A 22,332-nucleotide genomic window follows, 5' to 3' on the forward strand; every position below is an offset into this window, starting at 1 on the left:
CATGCCTCTTTGGTTGTGTCTGTATTAGTGTTCCTGCAGCAGGCTCTGGTGGTGACGCAGAGCTCGCGGGCAGCGGAGGCCGCAAGAAGACACTTGTGTGTATTTTCAGTAATACATCAGGGTCTGCTCCCTCTGACAGGTCCCGGCCAGGGGGCACGTGTCTATGCGGCCCGGGAGCTCGCAGCTTGGCTGCCCCCAGCCCCTAGACACAGCCCGTCAGGCCCCGCAGCACTGTTTGTTCAGTCACCCCTGAGAGAACTTCACTGTTTCCTACAGGCCGGCCCTCGGCCTCGAACGCAGGCCCTAAAGCAACACCGAGGCGGCAGGTTGGTTTGCTTTTTCTTGGAGTGGGGCTGCCCTCTACCTTCTGGTTTTGGTTGGAATGCTTTGGCTGTCTCTCGTGCGAGTAACCACTTGCATTTCTAAATCCACAAACCTTCTCAAGTGCCTCTCTGGGCCCGGCCACTGCACACGGCCCAACGGCCACCTCGTTCTTTAATGGCGTCCGTGACCCCATGCTTCTCTGTGGGGGGACAGCCGCGCTCCAAAGATAGTGACTGCACCCCCTCTACAGACTGTGGAGGGTATGCCACCTTTCGCCCACCCGTCACCGGTTACGGGTCCTAAGTGGGCTCCTGTGCCCGCTAGTGTGATGGATTGTGGGTATTCCCGCCATCACCCTGTCGGACTGAGCAAACAGTGCGTTCGCGCATGTTTCCTGGCATAAACATGTGATTTTATTGCGTGATACATGATTTCTATGCTACTGCTCGTCACTCCGCCATTCCAGCTGTACCCCCTCGCTGATATGCCCCACTCACCAGCTTTTGTTTGTAGCCCTGGGCAGTGATGTGTGATAGACCTGTCCCCCCGCTTAGGCTGCGCCCCCTCGGAGGTGATGTAGGATGGATCCGCCCATTCCCCATACCCTATCCCTCTATTGTGCCATAGTACAAATCTGCCCAGCCACCTCAGACCGTACTCGTTGGTCGCGCTGTAGGACAGATCCACCCCACCACTCAGATCCTATGCACTCGCTAGGGCATTAGAATATAACTACCCCTCTTCAGAGTGTCCCCTTTGGTCGTGCTTCAGGGTAGGTCCTCCCCACATCCCCCCATAGGACAGTAGAATAGATCTACCCCACATCTCAGTCTGTCATAGACGTCATTTATGGGTCGCTGCTGCGACCCCTGGCATGCCCCCTTGTGACCCCTGGCACTGCCTTTGCTACCCCTAGCGTCAGCAGTGGCACAAACAGAAGCAGCTCGTCCTTATGGACGACGATGGGGGCTTCACTCGCCACGTTTTTCTCATTTTTTGATTATACTAACAGTGAATAATATTACATTACTCGCTGTTACTTTAATTAAGAAGATTGAGTACAAAGAGTTTAAATATGACTTTCTCTGACAGCTGAGTTAAGTAAAGAAATGTTTTTCAATGTATGCATTGTATGTATGTTGTGTGCGTGCAACAGTTTTGAGTGTGTTTATGTAAGAGAATGTGTGCATGTGTAGGCAGTGTGTGTGTGTGGTGAATACATGGACATGTATAAGCAGATGTATGTGTGAGTGAAAGTGAAGGTCAAGGGGCGTGAAAAGTCACTTCCGCTACCCCTGGCATTTTGGCGAATTGAAGTCCATGCAGACTGTGCCCTTTGGTTGTGCTGCAGAATACACCTGCCCCACCCCTTCGGTGCTGCGCTTCAACCGTAATGCAGTACAGATCTGCCCCACCCCTCACACTGTCCTCTGATCGAGCTGCAAGATAGGTGTATCCCGCCCCTGAGACTCCACCTCTCGAGAGGAAAGGGGACAAGAACGACCCCGCCTCTCAGACTCTACCCGTTGGTTGTGCTGCGGAGAACGCCCCATGCACATGGCACACAATACCCCCTCCTCCCCACTACCCGAGCCGGGGCCGTCGTCTGCGCTCTGGGTTCCTCCTCCCACGGGCTAAGAGCAGATGTGACACAGGTGGGCCTCTTCCTCGCTCAGCCCCACATCCTCGGAGCAGACCCCGTTGCTGTAATGCTTTACACAACTTCCCACACCCACTGATTCTGAGCAGAGGTCCCATGATTGTCAAGTGGCACCTATCATTCCATGACCACACCCCTCACGGCTGTGATGTGGGATACCCCTCGCAGCCCCGTGTGTGTGTGACGTGAGATACCCTCTGCACACACCACCCAGGGTTATTAATGTGGAATAACCCCTTTCACAGCCCGGTTTGAGAATTAGGATACCCCCAACACACACATACGCACAACCACTCTCACGACTCCCTCAGTCACATGTGTGTGACGTGGGATATCCCCTCCACACACCACCCATGGTTATTGATTCTAAATACCCCCTCACATCCCGGGTTTGAGATGATGTCCCCTCACACACACACCTCACAGCACTACACCGGGTTTATGATATGGGATAACCCCTCACAGCCCCGGGTTTGTGATGTGCGATCCCCCCCCACACACACACACACACACCTCCCTCACAGCACTGCCCCGTGTCTGTGACGTGGAATGCTCCTCACACACACACACACACAGAAATCCCCAGGTTATTACACCTCGTCGCCATCCCCTCACATCAAAGCCCAGGGGTGTGACGTGGGATACCCCTCACCGTACAGCCCCGGGCTTGTGATGTGGGACCCCGCTTCAGAGCAGGCAGTACCCTAAGTTGGCACTTCGTGCTCCTGCCGCAGTCAAAGGCCTGTCGCCGTGCTGAGTGCCAAGGGGCCCCGCGCTCCTATCTGAGGGCCACTCCTCAGCCCCTAGCTCTGCCAGGGTATTCACGGGGTGCCACATGGCACCGTGCTCTTCTCCTAAGACGACCCTTCAGTCCCATGTTCGGCCGGTGCCCCTCTACCCTCGCACTTTCTTTGTATGTGTTGCCCAGTCAACCCTTGGAGTCCGCCCTGCCCTGCCTCGCGCCTCATAGCGCGCGCCTCTCCTCATCCTCCCCCAACCACTCTCCTCACAATATGCCACTCGGCCCTCCTCTCTCGCCCGCCTCCCTCGCCCCACCTCCTCCACCTTAATTTGTGGCAGTCTTTCTTTTCCTTCACGGGACATATCGATCTTTCTTCTGAACTTCAGTCCACGCTAAAGACTTACTCCCTTTTCTGCTCCCATACATTTCGTCCGTGAAGCCCGCTTTCAAAACATATCGAAATGTACAGTCCCGAACAACGACCAAAAGTCCTCACTCCTTTCGGATCCCGCACATTTCATTGAAGACTGGACCTCGGAAATCAAACGAGCCTGAACAAAAAAGACACACTAAACTCGGAAATATTTACGATACATTGCTGCTCACATCCCGTTCTTGTTCCGTTTTACGTACAAACCCAAAGAGCGGCTTCAGCGCTCTGAAAGGCAAAGGATACGGCATTATTGCCAGAGCTGTCGATTTAAGACACTGGTAACCAGGTTCGAATCTCGGCGTTGGCTCAACATCTTGTGATTCTGGGCAAATCACCTAATCTCCCCGAGTCTTAAAAAAAAATATATTGATTGTGACTATTTGTAATGTAATTGCTGCGCCAGTAGAGCGCTCCAGCTCCAATACCTTCGGGTCGACTTCGCGCTATATTTAAAAAAAAAAAAAAAAAAAAAAAGAAGTTTTTACAATTTTCAAGGACGTGGATAGTTATAATTGCGGCCTGATCCGACTCCAGCACAAGGAGGGATTAATCATGAAATGACACGAGCGGTTTGCGGACGCGGGAGTTCAGCGCTTCGAAGAAATAATCATTTAACCGGTTCTGCTGCTGTCCTCTGCCTCGCAAATAATGTGTAAAAGCTATTACAAGCCCAAAGTTGGAGCGGGTATTAGAATTCTCCAAAGCCCAGCCTTGTTTTGCAATAGATTAGCAGATAGGAAATGCTATCAGGACCCACCCTAATGCGATTAGAGATGTTTCTTGCAGATTTTCATATATTGATTCAGGGAATTTTAATTCTGGGATCTTGCTTTTCCGTAATCCGCATTTATTACAAACTGATATGGTTTTATCTTGACAAGCCGTCGGGGCCGCTTCTGTGAACTCCCTAATCTCACGTACATTTCATTTTACCTGGAATTGGGGCTGAGGAACCCGACCTAAAGTGCATGGCGGGAGGATTCTGGGATACTGACGCTGCTTCTTATGATATACATATATAGATATACTATTTTTTTTAAATAAAACAACCGTCAAGTCTTTTTTAGAATTTTAGAAATAGAAAAAAGAGGGATATATATATATATATATATACATACATACACGCACACACATACAGGCACGTGTATGTGTGTGTGTATATATATATATATATATATATATATATATATACGTGCCTGTGTGTGTGCTTCAAAGCGCACACTCCATTGACAGCATGTTGCGCCGTCATTTCCGTGTTACTGATTTCCAGGTAAGAGAAGTCTGCCAAATAGTACTTTGCAATAGTATTCTCCGGAACTGCCGTAAAATTAAACATTTTAATATTTTAAAGGCGATGTAATTAAAAAGCACGTACAGGGGCCGTGGGACTTGGTTCAAACATGCCACTTTGGATTTTTGTCTGGTATCAGTTAAAAGCGAGTGTACTTCGCCTTTTTATCGAGCACCCAGAACCCCATAATGGCTTTATTGGCCTATTGACACTGTTGCGAATACATATGAGTCTAACCATATATATCTGTATGGGTGCGAGTAATATACATTATTTTCTATGGAGATAATGAAATAAAGCAAAGCGCTTTGAAGGGCTGAAGGAAAATCATGGCCGCTGTATAAATAAGATCTTGAGTGTGTCTGACAGCGGGTAAAACCCCACCTGGAGTCACTTATGACCCAGTAGATCCTGCAGATCTTCGAGCCATTGGCTCTGCGCTCTCTCGGGGAGGTCTGTGGATCCCGGGAGCAGGTACTTCTTAGACCCCCGCCCCCCTCTTTCAATACGCAAAGCGCTTCTAAATTTCCTAATTACAGCTTTCTCACCGAGACAAAAAGGTGTTAATGGGCTTAACTCCCGCCCGTGTCAGTGTGCCCGGCCCTCGCCCCTCCTGTGCGCCGCGCCGGGGGCTGGCCCCCTCTGGCGAGGGTTTAAGCTGCTTGCTTTGATGTCGATTTGGGACCTGCAGCGCTTTGAAGCCCTCGATTAGGGCTAAATTAAGGCGGATTTGCTACTGTATCTGCCCCGCTGCAGCATAGGAGCGGAGCTGAACCCCGTGTGGCCCTCGGCAGAGGCAGAGCGCACTCACGGGAGTCCTCTTTTACCCAAGGCACTGTGCGGCGGCCTGTGCACCCTCGGCCTCATGTACGCCATGTCACAGAAGCTAATCTTTAAATGCGCGTGATGTGTGTGACAGCATAGAGTATATCAACTGGCACGTAAATACGCGCATGAATGCATTATACACGCACGCCTGCTTTTACATATTTACTTGAGTATAAACACGGTTAGGGCTCAATAAACACATATGTAGACAGGTGCACCCATACATATATACAGTAGTTTACGCACTTGCAGTAAAATGCAAATATACGATGTAATGTGCATGTATGCACGCATATTCGCATTAAATGTACATTGTATGCTCTATGTGCACATACGTGTGTGTAATTATATATGTAAATATATACATAAACACACATCCATACAATACACGTGTATTAGGTACGATCGTGGGCCTTTACATCCAAACTTGTGCATACTCGAGCAGGTGATTTTCTACAAGGCTGTGTATTGAGAACGCACATATACAAACACGTATACGTACGTGTATGCAACTACAGTGTGTATGCACGTGAATAAAAACTGCGGAATGTTCTATAAAATGTAAGCATACATATTAAATATACATGTGTACTGCACATATATGTTTAAACATATATGGCACGCTGCACATACTCACATGCAGATATGCGTATGTTAAAAGCAAACAGTACCTCACCATGTGTTATTTGCTGTACAATTTAAATTTTTAAAGGGGGCAGACCAGACAAAGGACCCCAGGTCACATGCAAACACGAAATAGAAAAGAACACTTTCCTTCGTATACTTATTGTCTGGGCACAGAGGCTCTCCTGGAGGGAGCGCTCCCCTGCCTCTGCCCAGGCATTACTTTTGTGCTAGGGCGAGCGAGGAGCACACGTAGCGCGAGAGGGGAAGGGAGGCTGCCGGTCACAGCCCTTTGTAAAACAAAGAGCGCGAGCGCGCTGATTGGCGGGGCTCGGGACGCTTCGCGAGGCTGAGAGGAGAGAGCGCGGCGTCAGTAAACGGATTGAAGGGGAGGGGGCTGGGCGGGGCCTGCGAGAGGCGGGCCCAGGCTGTCAATCAGAGGCGAGAGTGCCAATAATCTGAAGCGATGTGCTGGGAGCTGACCTGGGTCCCCTCAGATCAATAGTGAGAGGAGAGCCGAGAGAGACAGCAGCTGCCCGGGACCCTCGTGCCCACGGTCCTTTCATACCCACAGTGAGAGGAGAGGGCACCAGAGGGACAGCCGCCCGAGAGCACCGGGCTTAAGGGCCACTGCAGTTTCAAAGGAAGGCGAGAGCTGGCCGAGACCCTCTGGGGTTTAGGGAAGGGCGAACTTCAGTCTCAGACCTTCCAGTGTTAAGTTTAAGAGGCCATCCAGTGGCAGAGAGAGAGGAAGCACAGCCTGGGACCCCTGCTGCCCATACAGTGCAAGGGTACTTTGCTGAGAACTGCCCCGGTGGCTCAGTGTACCAGGAGGGAGGGGCTTCCAGCGAGTCTAGGGTGCCAGGCAGGACTGCCCGGGCTCCAGAGTGCAAGGGGGAGCCAATGCAGTGTAGGAGGAGGGCGCCTCCAGAGTAAGAAGAGCCCTCTCTTGTCTGCGGCGAGGGGGCCTCCTGCCCGCGGAAGCCGCCGGCAGCCCCCGCCGGTGTCGAGGAGGGGCTCCGCCTGGTGTCCTATGGTCCTCCCCCTGCTGGCGCCGCCCAGTGTTGCCGAGGTCTGGGGCACGGTGGATCGAGAGAGGTGCCGGAGCGGCTCCGGGACAGCTGCGGGGCTCGGGCGCCCCTGACTCCCTGCTCTGGGCGCTGAGCCGTCGCTTCCAGCACCATGTCCTTCCCGCAGCTGGGCTACCAGTACATCCGGCCGCTGTACCCGGGCTCCGAGCGGCCGCAGCAGGCGGGGCGCGGCGGGACGGAGCTGCCCCCGTCCGGGACCCTGTCCAGCGTCCTCTCTTCCATGTACGGATCACCCTACGCCAGCTATGGAGCCTTCCTGCCCTACGGCGCCGAGCTACCCCTCTTCCCACAGCTGGTGAGTATGGCATGCATCTCAGGGAGGGCAGGGAGAGGGTCCCAGAGAGTGGGGCGAGAGCTTTGCGAGAAGAGTTTATAAAGTGAGAAGGAGACAGACCCAGCAAGTCAGGGACGAGCTGCGCATGAAGGAAAGCCCATGGAGAAAGAGTGTGAGAGAGAGCTGCAGAGAGTGTGAGTGCCCCGAATGGAGAGTGTCTAAAGAAGTGGTCAACGAGAGAAAGTGGCCAAAGAAAGTGAAGGAATGCCCAGAGAGCATGACCAAACAAGAGTATCTAAAGTAAGAAGTGACCAAAGAGTACGAGGAGACCCAGAGAGTACCCAAAGAAGGGGTCCGACGGAGAAAGTGACCAAAGAGCTATGTGAGAGCCTAGAGAGTACCCAAAGAAGGGGGTCAGTCAGACGAAGTGTCCGAATAGGGATGTGAGACCATAGAGAGTACCCAAAGAAGGGGGTCAGACAGAGGAAGTGTCCAAAGAGGGATGTGAGACCATAGAGAGTACCCAAAGAAGGGGGTCAGACAGAGGAAGTGTCCGAAGAGGGATGTGAGACCATAGAGAATACAGAAAGAAGGGGGTCAGACAGAGGAAGTGTCCAAAGAGGGATGTGAGACCATAGAGAGTACCAAAAGAAGGGGGTCAGACAGAGGAAGTGTCCGAAGAGGGATGTGAGACCATAGAGAATACAGAAAGAAGGGGGTCAGACAGAGGAAGTGTCCGAAGAGGGATGTGAGAGCCCTCTTGGTACTTAGTGAAGATAGTAGCACAGAAGAGGGGCAGTGATGAGGGAGAGCTCACAGGGCCGCGGGAGAGTTGCAACTGACGAGAGAGCACAAAGAGAAGGGATAGAAAGACGGAACATATGGGGAGGGAGGGGTACAGTAAAAAAAATGGAATGGGGGAGCCAAGGGAATGAGAAGAACGTAAAAGATTGTATTTCAGAAGGAACACTAGGAGAGGGAAACTATCAGATGAGGAAGAAGTGGACAGTGGTGACAGGGATGGGGCGATGAAGGCTCGCGGGAGTGCGAGGGTCCACGGGGAAGGGTCCTACTGAACTCGTCGAAGAACTCCCGAAGAGAACTTAAAAGGGCTAGAGACCAAGGGTTCTTGTAGGGAGAGATTGGAGAGGTCAGGAAAGACAGAAACGGTAACCGAATGAAGAGAGGGTGAGGTCAGGGGTCAAAGACGATAAATGTTCCGAGAGTCTTGGCTCGGGGATGGTCTCCTTCCGAATACCTGAGAAAAGGAGACAGTTTGCAGCCGTTCAGAGCCCCTGGACTCGCGCACCCTCTTTCATAGCTTCCTGCGTATATTTGTGGACCGCAGAGTAATGGTGTGTATAATTTGTGGACTTGTGTGGCAGTAACGTCTGGCCAGCTGAAAGCTGACGAGAGTGCTCCCCCGCTCACGTGCTTGTGTGTGAGTGACTGTCTGTGAGTTGGAGGATTATTTTTATGCATTCTGTGACATGTTGGCCCTAAATAGCCGGGGTATCAGGGACGCAGCGTTCGCCAAGAGAAAATCCAGTTACAAATATAAAATAACAAGATTTCATACTTAACTGCCAAAACAGAAAGTGAAAGAGGGCTTTTGTAGCGTTCTAGATATTGTAATGTTGTGGAAATTAGGAGCCCGTACAGGTTGCATTGCAACGGGCAGAGCGGGCGAGAGTGATAGTGTTCCTTTACATGTATATTCAGCGTTTAAAAACAGCCCGAGCGCGCGCTGACTCCCCTCAGATGAACGGCCGTCGGTGTATTTTCTTAGGCTCCGTGTTGTTGGTCTGCAGAAGCTTGTCGCAGGCCATTATCACATTATACCGCATAGAAGCCGCAGGCCGAGCGTCAAGGGCTTATGTACAAAGACTAAAGTCTGCCTTGCAGTCGCGGCCTGCTTAAACAAGCCCCAGCCTTTAACTCGGCTGCTGACCGAGGCTCCCTTCCGCTTCTGGGCCTTTCTGGTGTGCTGTAAATGGGCATTTGGAGAAGGGCACAAAAACAGTTTTGGCCTGTAAAATACAAAAAGTCGTAAACTGAAATTAACAGCAGTACACTAACGATACGAATTGCGGCTGCAGAACACTTTCTCTGCGCCCCTACAGGCAACGGCACTGGGGGAAAAAAGATGACCACAATGTGAACGATAAAGTGCATTCAATTATTCAGTGCAGCTTACCAGACTCGGTGCATAGTGCCTAAAGATGGAAAGGGCGCTAGACGTTTGTAGGCCAGGCGCACGTGTTTTAAAGCGCAAACTATACTGTGTTACTGCGTTTAACACTTTGCTAAGTAATTACTTCCTCTTCGCAAGTGTTCTTGCAAAGCGCACACACACTATCGCTGATTACATGTAAGGGGGCGAGGGTTCTAAGGTATGTTTGGGGCTAACCTACATGTTGTGTGGAGATGGAAGCTGGTTATTGCACTGGAAGTTATTAGCATGCTTTTTTGAGAGGATTGCAGTTAACATAGTGCAACATACATAGAAGAACGAAACTCCAAATGTAAAGTCTCTGAAGGACCTAACTATTCACAAGTGTATTATGTTGAAGAATTTATATAGCGCTTAACATTACTATAGAGACATCAAAGCTCTCCGATTTCTATAGTAGAGATTAGACATGCAACCCTGGTCTCCGGTTTAGATATATGTTGATGGGATTTTGATAAAACGGTGCTTTAAATACAAAAATAGCCGTGTTTTGGAGTCGCCCATGTATCAGAAAGCGTGCAATTGAACCCTTAACTACAGACGATGTCTCCCTACTTTAAACTCACAATGGCCATTTAGCCGTTCTTTAAAATGTCTACTCGGAGAGCTGATGTGCTTTACAGCGTCACTGGCACGGCAAATGCCATTGATGTCGCTATTTCAAGCAGATCTCGGGAATCTATTTACAGTTTAATAGCTACGCTGTGATTTAAACTAAAGTCAATGCTCTATTTTGAAGGTTTTAGATGCATTTGTTACATGTTAAAGTCCGAGTCCCTGTCTTCATTTGTCTTTAGAAGGCCCCGAGTCTTCAGGGACGTGCGCTCACTCAGACCGCAGGCCTGCAAAGCACAGTACAAAAGCATAGTGCTGTGGGCAGACCTGCCGCGGGTGACAGCGCTGCCAGGCACAACCTGGCCGGTAATAATGTATTTTCTCTGCCTCTAAAACGTTTCCTTTCTCCATCTTCCCCCAGGGAGCCCAGTACGAGCTGAAGGACAGCCCCGGGGTCCAGCACGCCGCCTTCGCCCACCACCACCCGGCCTTCTACCCCTACGGCCAGTACCAGTTCGGGGACCCCTCCAGGCCCAAGAACGCCACCCGCGAGAGCACCAGCACCCTGAAGGCCTGGCTGAACGAGCACCGCAAGAACCCCTACCCCACCAAGGGCGAGAAGATCATGCTGGCCATCATCACCAAGATGACCCTCACCCAGGTCTCCACCTGGTTCGCCAACGCCCGGCGGCGGCTCAAGAAGGAGAACAAGATGACCTGGGCCCCGCGCAGCCGCACCGACGAGGAGGGCAACCCCTACGGCAGCGACCGCGAGGGCGAGGAGGAAGAGGAGGAGGACAAGCATGAGGACGAGGAGGAGATCGACCTGGAGAACATTGACACCGAGAACATCGAGAGCAAGGACGACCTGGACGACCAGGACCCCGACCTGCTCTCAGACTCCAAGACCGAGCCTCGCAGCGACTCGGAGGCCTCGGACGGCTTCGAGGAGCTGCGCGGCCGCGAGGAGCGCTTCCTCAAGTCCATGGTGCACGAGAGCCGGGGCCTGGGGCCCGTGGACAAGCGCGAGCTCTCCCCGGAAACCAAGGCTCCCGCGCCGGCGCGCGAGCAGCTCAAGCTGGACAGCCTTTCTCCTGGCTGCCCCCTGGCGGCGGCTGAGAACATTGCCTCGGCGGCGCAGGCCCAGAAACCCAAAATCTGGTCCCTAGCCGAGACGGCCACCACCCCGGACAATCCCCGCAGGTCCCCCCCAGGCCCGGCCCCCCAGAACTTGCTGCCACACCACAGACTGCTGGCCTGCTCCGGCAGCAAGTTCCAGAACTGGACCAACCGGGCCCTGGCGGCCCATCAGCTGACTCTGCTTAGCTCCAGCCACTTCCTGCAGGGACTCAGCGCCTCCCAGGTGGCTTCCGGTGCGGGCATCGCGTCAGTCATGGCGAGGCAAGCGGAGCAGCAGGCCCAGAGCACGGAGGCCTCCCATCTCACAGGTGATTAAAGATGCACACGCTGATTTATGGACTCTACTGTATGTTATGCCTACTATGTTACCGCCTGGGGCCTCACAGGCTAATGAGGGTACAGGCATTTATGTATGCACTCTTGTATAATATACACACTATGTGTCCAGAGGCCTCCCACCTCACAGGTTAATAAGGGTACAGGCACTGATGTATGCGCTCTTGTATAATATACACACTGTGTGTCCAGAGCACCCCACCTCACATGTGAATGTGGATACACACATATGTGTGCTTACTTTGTCCACACCATGTCAGCCGAGGCTTCTCCCATACCAGACGAATTAGGAAACTCACATTGATGCATGCAGTTTATTTTATAATACATACACTATTTTACTAGAGACTTGATCCCTCATAGGTGAGTTACAAACACACAGCTATGCAATGTACTTTTCAATATACACACCAAATTGCCAGTGCACACCTCTATTGGCGAATGAGGAAACATACACTGAATTCAGTGGTGCTGGGACGATTCTTAGACTGGGGTGATGGCCAATAAGGTATCCTCAGGAAAGGTGCAGGGAATATTTTACAATGTTTCTTTGAAAAAATTTGAAGGAATCCTCCTTATTGTTGATTCTCCATCTAAACACTTTGAAGTTTCATTGGGGTGCTCCTTAATTCCAGTGCCTCTACCTGAATTAAGAATCCTGCAGTATAATGTAACAATTGTGATACCCTACCCCACCCAAGTGAATAAGGAACCATGCCCTGAATCATATACCTTTCTGTATAATGTACAAACTATACCTCCAGAGACTTCACCCTTAGAGGTGAATTTAGAAACACACTCTGATTTATACACAGCACTATATATTTGACATGCAATGTTGCTGGAGACCTCACCCCGCAAAAGGAAGTTTGGAAACACATTGATTTACACATACTACTCTGTATGACACACAATGTTTACTAAAGGCCTCGCTGCACACGAGGATTAATGAGGACCCAACCATAGCTATATGAACATTACTGTATAATATATCTAACATATAACACCCCCTCCTCATCTCAAAGATGAATGTGGTACTACATACTGAATTATGTACCCTTCTGTATAAGACACCTAGTAGGTTTACGAAATTCCCCCTTTAAAGTAAGTGGGGAAATATACACTGAATAACGAACCATTAAGCATGAAAAGAGACCCCTCTCATCCTACTCAGAGGAAGGGGAGAATACGCTGAATTATGCACCTTAATGTATAAGGTACCTTTACATTACCAGAGCCCACTCTCCGCAAAGGTGGATGAGGTGACATAAAATGAATTTTCTGCCTGCTGTATTCACCTGCTGTGTTGCCTCCCCTTGCAGTTGAAAGAGGAAGCATACATTGAATTATGCTCCCTTCTGCTAAATATCACCAGGTTACCAGAGGCCTCACTCAGTCTGTGCCTTAAGGTGTATGTGCACACATATTCTGGCCTATGTACCCCAGTGTATAATACACCTTCTGTATTACTAAAATACTCCCTCTTCGCAGGCGAGTGAGGGCAGGTGTGCTGAATTATGCACCCAATGTATAATCACGTTACTAAATGCATCTCTGGTGGTTTGCTAAACTGTGTATTCTACTGTATAATACACCCCTATGTTACAGCAGGGCACAGCTTTGGATGTGAGTGAGGCCCAGCGAGTGAATAATTCACCTACTCTATATCCACTCAGTTTCAGTTCACTCACTCCTTATAGGTGAATTAGGAAATATAGCAAACACAGCAACTGAGGGTGAATGTTTGCATTGCTCATCATTCACTCCAGCACCTGTTCTTTTTGAATCAGGAAAGATACACTGAAAGATATGCGCTACTCTATACTATATTCACTGTATTACTCCTGGCCTTCCCTCTAAAAGGGGAATGTGGGTGCACACTTAGTGACACATAACACAGTGTTAATGACATATTGTGCTAGTTGAGGGACCTTAAAGTGGATTATACATACATTATATGCCTCCAGGGGCCTACTTCCTGTGATGGGGAACTACATTTGAATGAGCCAGCAAGATGGCTCAGTGAGATAAGTCCTTCCTTCAGCCAGATGCGCGTGGCCTTCAGGTTTAATCTCCTACACAACAACCCTAGGGTGATAAATTGAGTGCAATTGAAATGTGTGTAAGCCATGTACAGAGTTTAAGAACTCAAAACGGTGCTAGTCTTTGCTGTTTAAAGCTAGTTTTAATGAAGAATAGCGCCTTGCATTTGAACAGAACCTCACCTTTTCCGAGTGAACTTTTCTTTCACATATGTGAACACTGCTGCTCCCCCCAGTGCTAGCAAACAGTCACCCAATCACAGTTATACAGCAGAATGGCTCTCCACGCAGGCAGGTGAAGGCTGAAGGGCAGAACGCCACCCCTCTATATGCTTTAGCACAGAGGCCTTACTCGAGACAGGTGATTGTTGACATGTCAACTGCCTCTATTAGAAAGTGTCTTGGCTCTTCTCTGTCGCTCTAGCAGGGCATGTGGTCTGGGTGTGGAGTTGATTGCAATGGAACCAGGCGACATAGGTTCCAATCTCAGCTCCCCCACCTCAGCACATTGATTCTGAGCAAATCGTTGTTCCTGCCTTTGCTTCTGGTCCATTACTTGCTAAAAACAGAACATGCACTAAACCAGGTAAATTAGTAAGAGATGTGATTTCTTTACAGCCCACCTCTGTCGGTCTTACACCCCCCCCCCCATGGTCTCTACCAGACCGACCAAAAAGATGCACTTTCATGTACAGGGCCTAGGTTCCGGTGTTCAGGCCGTTTTTAAGCCTCCCAACTTGAACAGTTGGATCAACCGAGGGCCGAGAAGTACGCGCAATGTGTCTAGGATCACACCGTTTTGAGGGAAGCTGGGATGAGCAGCCCGGTCTCCTGTATCTAAGTTAAAAGACCAGGTAGGCCACATCCACCCAAAGCCAACGCCAAGCCCGCTTCAAAATAACACATCATTTCTTTTCACACAAGGTATTGTCAATAGGCATGAATTGAGGTATTAAACGGTAGTAGTAAGTATTAATTACATAGGCCCCAGCCAAAAAGAAAAGTCCCAAGAAAAATCAACTAAACACACAAAACCGTTCTCCTCTTCCCAAGACATTATTTATTAACCTGATAATCAATTTATTTTTGCAGTGTTGTAAATAGACGTCTAAAATAAATGTATGGGCGTGGGGGGGGGGGGGGGGGTCTATCCGTGAAGTTGCTAAAGGTTTAACCCACCAGGGTGAGTGATACAATCACTAGTGGGGGAAAAAATGGTTGCCTGTCCCATATGTTCTACTTTGTAAATTCCAGAGCCACGGAAGAGTTATCTACTTGCGTTTTGCAGCTGAATTTAAAATACATATTTTGCAGAATGTGCTGATGTCACGAACTATTAAAAAAAATGATGCTAAATAAATTTCAAGCACATTAACGTCCTGGGTGCCCACATATGTTTCTAAACACCCCACCCCCCTCCAGGTTCCCAAGTTCAAGTGTAGTTACAGAAATGTATAAAGACCGACACGGAAAGGTGCAAGAAAAGGGGCTCATTTATTGAGTCGGGAACACCCTGACCGGGATGAAAATGCCGCACCCTCCCTTAACCGCACTGTGTGAACCTGGGCTCTTTGTTTACCCCTCAGTTCCTTGTTGGCAAACTGGGGACGCACAGACGCAGGGCAAATGCATGCCTTTAAATGTACAAAGCAAACGCGCATTTTCGAAACCGGAAACAGATATACCTACGGATGTTTTTTCCCCTGTAATTTGGCGCAGCCTAGGCTAACTAAAAGTGCTCCAAAGTTTCTCGATATGCGAACTAAACACGCCTTTCGTTTCCCCGCGTATTTTTCGATCGAGTGGCCACAAGTTCGGGTCCACTGTTGGGTGAAGTCAGGCAGGGGAAGTTTACAAAAGAGTTCGAGTGAAACTGTTCTACCGTATAGTTAGTTACCCATTTGTCTGTCTCGTGAGGAATTGTGCAAAAACACAAAATATGCGGATGTTACATATTAACCATTTTAACACCACCTGTGTCACTCAGTAGCCCTGGAAGTTAAAATGTGTCTTGTTGGAGTCAGTGTAGTGTTACTCCAGGAAGGAAATGCAATGTTTATAAACATGCAGGTTTCCAGCATGGTTAAACCATATTCCATGGATTAAAGACAATTTTGCGAATTCCAGAAACACAGTTTTAAGAGCGATACACATAGATTACAATATATATTTTATTGGTGTTGCAGTCCTTCCGATATTCATATTCTGGTCAAAAGAGGCGCAACTTATAATGATAAAAGGTGCTAGCGATTTAAAAAAAAAAACCTGAGACATAATGTTAAACAGAGGCCCGCTTTTTCTTTCTGTTTTTGTAGATCGGCCCTGTGCTTTGGAAGTAGAGAAAAAAATATTAAAGACAGCTTTCCAGCCCGTGCAACGGCGGTAAGGACTCTTTTTACACACTTTAGCCATGTTCTACTGTCTTTAAGTGTCTTTTGTGACGCAAGAATAAAACATATATCACCATTTATAGTGACTCGTGCTTTTATTTGTTAATATTTGACTATAACTCCTCAAATTGCGAGTAGTAGAAAAAAAGCATGAAAATTGAACATTCTCGCTGCATTTTGGTTTCGCTAAAATGATATCTGTTCTTTTTAATTTCTAATACGCGAGATTTTTGTTGTTTGAATAACTAGTGGATTTTTTTTCAACATAGTCCTTTATGCCCTTATAATGTAGGGTGTTTAACTTTTTTTTATTCAGTGAATTTCTTTAGGATTAAATATTATGTCCCTAGTATATATATATATATATATATATATATATATATATGGACAAGACTTTACATCTGTTTTGAATAGAATGTGAATGTAGTTGTAAAAATGTACAATTTAAGATTAGAAATTGAACACTGTTGCTAAACATGTATATTCTTTTATTATTTTTTAACAGGCCACAGAACCAACTTGAAGCAGCGATGGTTCTATCAGCCCTGTCTTCTTCGTAGCTAATGTGTATATATATTTTTTATTCATGTTGTAATGATTGTAAAAATATTCTCTTGTATAGTTACGCATTGTAATAAGCATGTCCGTGTACTGAAATGAAAGAGAGAGAAAAACGGATTTTCTGTCGTCATCATCCGGAATAGCAGTCTGTGAGCTTTTCCTTTCAAGTCCAGTGTGAATTTTAGGCGACACGAACCATGTTTTTTTTTTTTTTTTGTATATAGAGTAAAAATGTACATACGTGTGAACCAAATTGTACAAGAAATATATATTTTTGGCTAATAAATGAACTGTTGCCACTTTGACTACCTCCTGGACTGGTAATACATATTCCTTTATCTGTGTGCCCTTTTGATTTCGCATTCACTTGTTCCACGGCGTATAAAGGGTGTTTGCAAAGAAAGAGTCGAGAATAAGGCAGAGGGCGCGAGACACTGCAGAACCCGGCAGCAGACGGCTCTGGGCGATTCTTTATGTAAATGAAATCACAAGTTTGCTGTTTGCTATTCAAAAGCGGCGGAGGCCGGTTTCAACAGATGCCTTTATAAAAGGCGGCTCACTCCCAGCGCTGCCTGAGCACAGCAATGTGTGTTTATTTGTGCGTGCGCGTGAGTGCGCGCGCCTACGTGCGCGTGTGTGCGCGCGCCTACGTGCAAGCATTACCCAGCATAGGTATTACTTGGTTATATGGAGGGTACTCCTCTAATGGCAGGCAGTAGTCGGGCGCCTTTTTAAAAGTTACTTTTATACGTGTGAGTGTATTTCCTAATTGAAAATTCCCTTTTAAAACTAAATAGGTTAAAAGGTTATACCTCCGTTTTTTCCTCTCAGATTCCACAAATTCACTAGATGTGTTGTCACGCTCACAGTTCCTGTCTTTCAAGTATTTTCTGAAGTATCTTTGTGGGGTTTGAGTCAGAAGGGGAAGGGGTTTTATCTGTGGTAAAATCTGGACCCAGAGCTCCCTCTACAGGAGAAGATAATTATCGCGGCTCTCCGTTCGCTTTTCTGTCCCGTTTGGGAAGGTTGATTTTTATCCGTTTTTTCGTCTTGTTTCACAAAATCAGAGCCGACTTCGCCAATTAAAAGTTGGAGTCTAAATGTTCAACGGATAATTTGTACTTCGAGGAAAAAAATAAGCCTCAGTGTACTGAAAAATCAGATCCGGGTAACCTTCGCTTCTAGTGCAAAAAAAACAACAACAAAAACACAGACATAGGACCCCCAAAGGGTCTCATTAGCCGTGTTAGGCACGCTGGCTGCCCCGCCTTCGCAAATGAAACTTAAATCGCAGTGATGGCTGTGGTTCAACCCACACGGAAGTGTAAAGATAAAAAAAGCCGGAAAGAAAATAAATACATTGATTAAAATCCGTTTATTTTACGACTCACCGATTTGAAACTTATAAAAATATAATCTATCAACTGAATGTGGGAAATAAACAATGGGAAAACCACCCCTGCCAGGCTAAAATCTTTAATGGGATACGAGTTTTCGCTACTATTGTAAACTGCGTGGACTACTTAAATATTTATTAAGCCTTACTTTACGCACGCAGAGCCATTACGTATGCACGGGTAAATATTTCACGTTGAATACGCTTATACACACGTAAAAACAACATTGCCTTCCTTTCTTCAGCCGTGTGTTACCTCGTGTTTTACCGTATTTACGCACAATATCCTGTTTGGGTATCCCCACCGACTCAATACATCCTTGACTATACTGTGGAGATGTTTGTCCTGTTGAGTAAGAACAAGTTATTCTTGCAAACAGATCTAAATCGTGTTCTGAAACAAAGAGGGAAAGTTCAAAGAAGAAACCAGCAAAGTTCGGTAAAATATTAAAATTTATCCGAGTATGAAAATTACTTTCACAACCTTGGCAGACTAAAACACCGACAAACTCATAGCCGTAAAAGTCTTGAAATACATAACTTCTGTGCTTTTTAGGAAAACTACGTTTTAATGCTGCGCAAAAATAACTTCCTGTGCATTCTGTTTTCTGGAGCCACGTGATTGGTTGGGGGTTATTTAGTAAGGGCTAAAATGTTTGTATAGCGCCACGACGCGAGGTCTATAAAAACACATTCATGCTTTCTGACATTCAAAACTCCGAGTCTCGCCTTGGTTTACTCAAGTTTACCATACACCATGTTGTGTTCTTATTGCCAGTTTTTGTCTACCATCCTATCGTGACATACTTGTGTGATTCTTTTGAGCGCTATGCCTAGGACATACAAATAGGAGCTTTCCGCAGTATAGTCATACTTCGTGTTTTGCGGGTTATTATAGTGGCCGAGTTAGAAAAGTCACGACAAGCGCCAACAGAATGGGCAGTGGGCGCTTTACAAAGACTATTAACGAATCAATCACAAATACCTGTGGTACGGCGAGAGTTGTTCAAGCGGAATATATACTCTTTAAATGGGGAGCATGTGTAATGTGTTTTTTTATCATCGTGCCTAATATGGCATTTTATGGCCTGTTGGCCGTGCTTCAGTACATTCTTTGGCCTTAAAATATACGTGTGTATGTGTGTGGTGGAGGGAGTGGGGGGTCAGTACGGGTATTAAATAAGAGCGATGTCCCTAAGGCTCTGAGAGTACTGTAGTTGTTTTCTCTGGGTACTCGCCGGAAATGACGTACTTTGCAATGCCTAAAACCGAGCTTTAGTAGAATTCCGACCTCGTTTAACCCTTCTTTTTTATCCTCGAAGGCGCCGTTCAGTTTTTATTGTTTAAAAAGTGCATTTTCAGCTTTGGCCTTAGGCAAGGAATTCTCCATTGGGGAAATTTGAAACCGAATTTATTTGACCAATTTAACTTTTACGTGCTCAGAGGAGCACCTGTTTAAAAGTGCTCCAAACCGGGTTCAGCGGCGGTCACTGCTCTTGGCATGTGCGATGACGTCAGAGGGGCTCTTCTATATCCGCAGGGCTTTCGTCGAGAACTGCTGACGTTTTACACGACATATGTATTATCCGTGAATTCCAGTGCGATGGAGACGACACTGTACTTGTTCTTTTGTCAATGTATATGTTAGCAGCTGTTGGTGCTGTGCGTGAGTTTTAACTGTGTGCGCGCGCATGTTTGAACGTATGGCGTACCTTAGGCATACCTTTCCTATATGATGACATGTTCCTTCTGTAGTGCTAGCCCTTACATTGCGCCGCTCATTGCACGCCCTTCCTAATTGAACGCCTATTGAATTGAAGGTACCTAGAAAAACACACAGGACAGGCCTCTAGAAGTGAACTAACCATGCAGCCGCGGACAGTACCTGTGCCAACCTATGCCATGGGCTACCAACATAATTATTAAAAAGCAACATTACCACCAAGGCTGTTGTGCCACCCAAAAATCTATGAGCCCGGCGAACACCCTGCAAAATGTAGAAGGGTTGAACTGCCCCTCCGAATACACCAGAAGTTTGAGAGTATTTCAGTGTTTGAAAAAAGTGTCAAAAACGCCTCATAAAACACGTTAGGCGCATTACAAACCAGAACACGCGAACGCATGCATTATTATATTATGTAAACATGCTACACATATAATCGTTTTTTTTATTAACCACAAAACATATCATAAAAGGCGTGGATTTTCAAAGTATACACACACACTGATTTATGCAGAACAAAACAACACGGAAGCAACTATAAAATCCCCATACGTGGATCACCTTGATTTAAATGTCTGAACCTGTTGAGCAACTTTCAAACCACATAAGAGACCGAGAATTCAAGTGTATACCGTCAAAGGGACGTTACCGGCATGGCGAGTTATTCAGGCGTTGCCGAATATATTTATGACTTGGCCTATAAAATTCATAGGGCATCACAGAAATGTATACCATATACTCGGGCGCAAGGGCGCCCACTGCCTCAAACGCCTCGGGGCGGGCTGATTCAGCTCTAGGCCGATGAATATTTGTGAGGTATGGGCAGGGCTTTAAGTGCGCCGGGTCTCACCGGTGCTGAGCACCCGCAGTTTTTTAAAGAGGCCTCGAAACGGGTCTCTATCGGGTTCTGTTTTGTGCCCTGGCACAGGCGATCCGTGCTTTTCCAGACTGCAGTGACAACAGGCACATCAATGTGCGCGTGCTCACACTGCTCACTTCTCAGTAATGGAGAAGTTATGGCATGAGGTCATGCCAGGTGAGCGTTGTAGAGGAAGGGAAATTCCTCAAAGAGGGTAATTTTCTCTCTGGATTTCCCTTCTCTTTTTTAAACTCAGGAGCAGCAACATTGTCGTGGTGTCACCAGGGCTTTAAGTGGAAGCTTTTTCAATATTACATACAAGCCATAGTTGCTGCTCATTTGTCTTATGCAACTAACAACCATTGTCAAAGCCAATAATCCTGAGTAGCTATGATGTTACTTGTTGTATCATATATATGAATGCAATGACAGAAACAGCAAAATACAAGTCGGGCGGCATTCTTTGCTAAGCACATATTTTTCAGTCACGCCCTTAATTACATTGGCCACGCCCCTTTGAGAGACCCTGCCGTTTTTTCATCCCACTTAAAGCCCTGGGTATGGGGGACTGTGGGGCCCTCCGCATTCGGCTGGGCTCCCCTCACAGACGAGCACATGACACCCACCCGCACGCAGAGTATGTGCCTTGCCCCGACCTCCGTCTCTAGGAGCTGTTTGTGACGCCTCCGGTTCTCCTCCCAGCACTGTTTATCTTGAATTAAAGAGCTCCACGTTGTAGCAGCCGGGGCTGCCCCGAGGCAGCCGCCAACACGCCCGGCTTCCTCTGACAGGCACCGCGCGACTGGAGGTCAGACCGCTTAGAGCCAGGCCACGCGCTCCCTGCTGAAGGGAGGCCTCTAGGGCCCCTCTCCGGAGGGACCACGCTGCTAGGGGCCCGCCTGTTCCCACCAGTGTCTCTCCTGCTTAGCGGACACCTTTTGGGGCGCCGCCACCCCCGCGCTGGCTTTCTTTGGAGCATTCCACTCGCCAGGACTCTCTGCGGCCAGCGTTGCAGGAGAACTTAAAGCTATGCATTAAAAGAGTCAGAGTGAGGTAAGACTGCACGGGGTGGCACGAGCAGACTTACCAGCAGCAGTCACTCAAGCAGTGTTGGAACAGCAGTACTCTCGAAGGCACTGCTTCTAACAGCAGAGTCCACACCTGGTCCACACCACTCACTGCTTCTAGCGGCAGCACTCAAACCTCAGTGTTCATAGCAGTGAACGCGCCCAGGCCCTGCCTAATGCAATCACCCATGCAGTGTTTGCAGCAGTTCTAATCACAAAGTGCAGCGTGCATAAAATAACTAATCACATGATGCAGTGATCATAGCAGTACTAATCGCAGGATGCAATGTTTACACAAGTAGTACTCGCGGAATACAGTGTTTGCAGCAGTACTAATCACACAATGCCGTGTTCATTGCAGTACTAATCACACATGCAGTGTGCATTGCAGTGGTGATCATACCATCCAGTGCTTACAGCAGTACTACTCACACACGATGCAGTGTTTACAGTGGCACGAATCACACATGCAGTGTTCATAGCAGTATTGATTACGCGAGGCCGTGTTTGCTTGCAGCAGTACTAATAAAAGGATGCTGCGTTTATTGCAGTACTAATCACACAATGCAGTTTACAGCAGTTCCAATCACACACTGCAGTGCAATGCAGCGAGCATCAATGAACTGATCACGATGCAGTGATCATAGCAGTACTAATCGCAGGATGCAATGTTTACACAAGTAGTACTCACGGAATACAGTGTTTGCAGCAGTACTAATCACACAATGCCGTGTTCAGTGCAGTAGTAATCACACGATCCAGT

The 22,332-nt window shown here is 47.8% G+C and overlaps 1 protein-coding gene across 1 annotated transcript; it reads left to right on the forward strand.

Annotated features, from left to right (window-relative positions):
- Window positions 1–6,397: 6,397 nt before the first annotated feature.
- IRX3 (iroquois homeobox 3) lies at window positions 6,398–16,829 on the forward strand. The gene is made up of 4 exons (XM_085636766.1): window positions 6,398–7,288; window positions 10,477–11,503; window positions 15,889–15,955; window positions 16,469–16,829. Exons 1-4 carry the CDS (start codon window positions 7,085–7,087, stop codon window positions 16,521–16,523), a joined length of 1,353 nt encoding a protein of 450 aa, XP_085492892.1. The 5' UTR covers window positions 6,398–7,084; the 3' UTR covers window positions 16,524–16,829.
- The last annotated feature ends 5,503 nt before the right edge of the window (window positions 16,830–22,332 follow it).

This window comes from Triturus cristatus, chromosome 12, assembly GCF_964204655.1.
Source record: "Triturus cristatus chromosome 12, aTriCri1.1, whole genome shotgun sequence".
In the NCBI taxonomy this organism is placed as follows: Eukaryota; Metazoa; Chordata; class Amphibia; order Caudata; family Salamandridae; genus Triturus; species Triturus cristatus.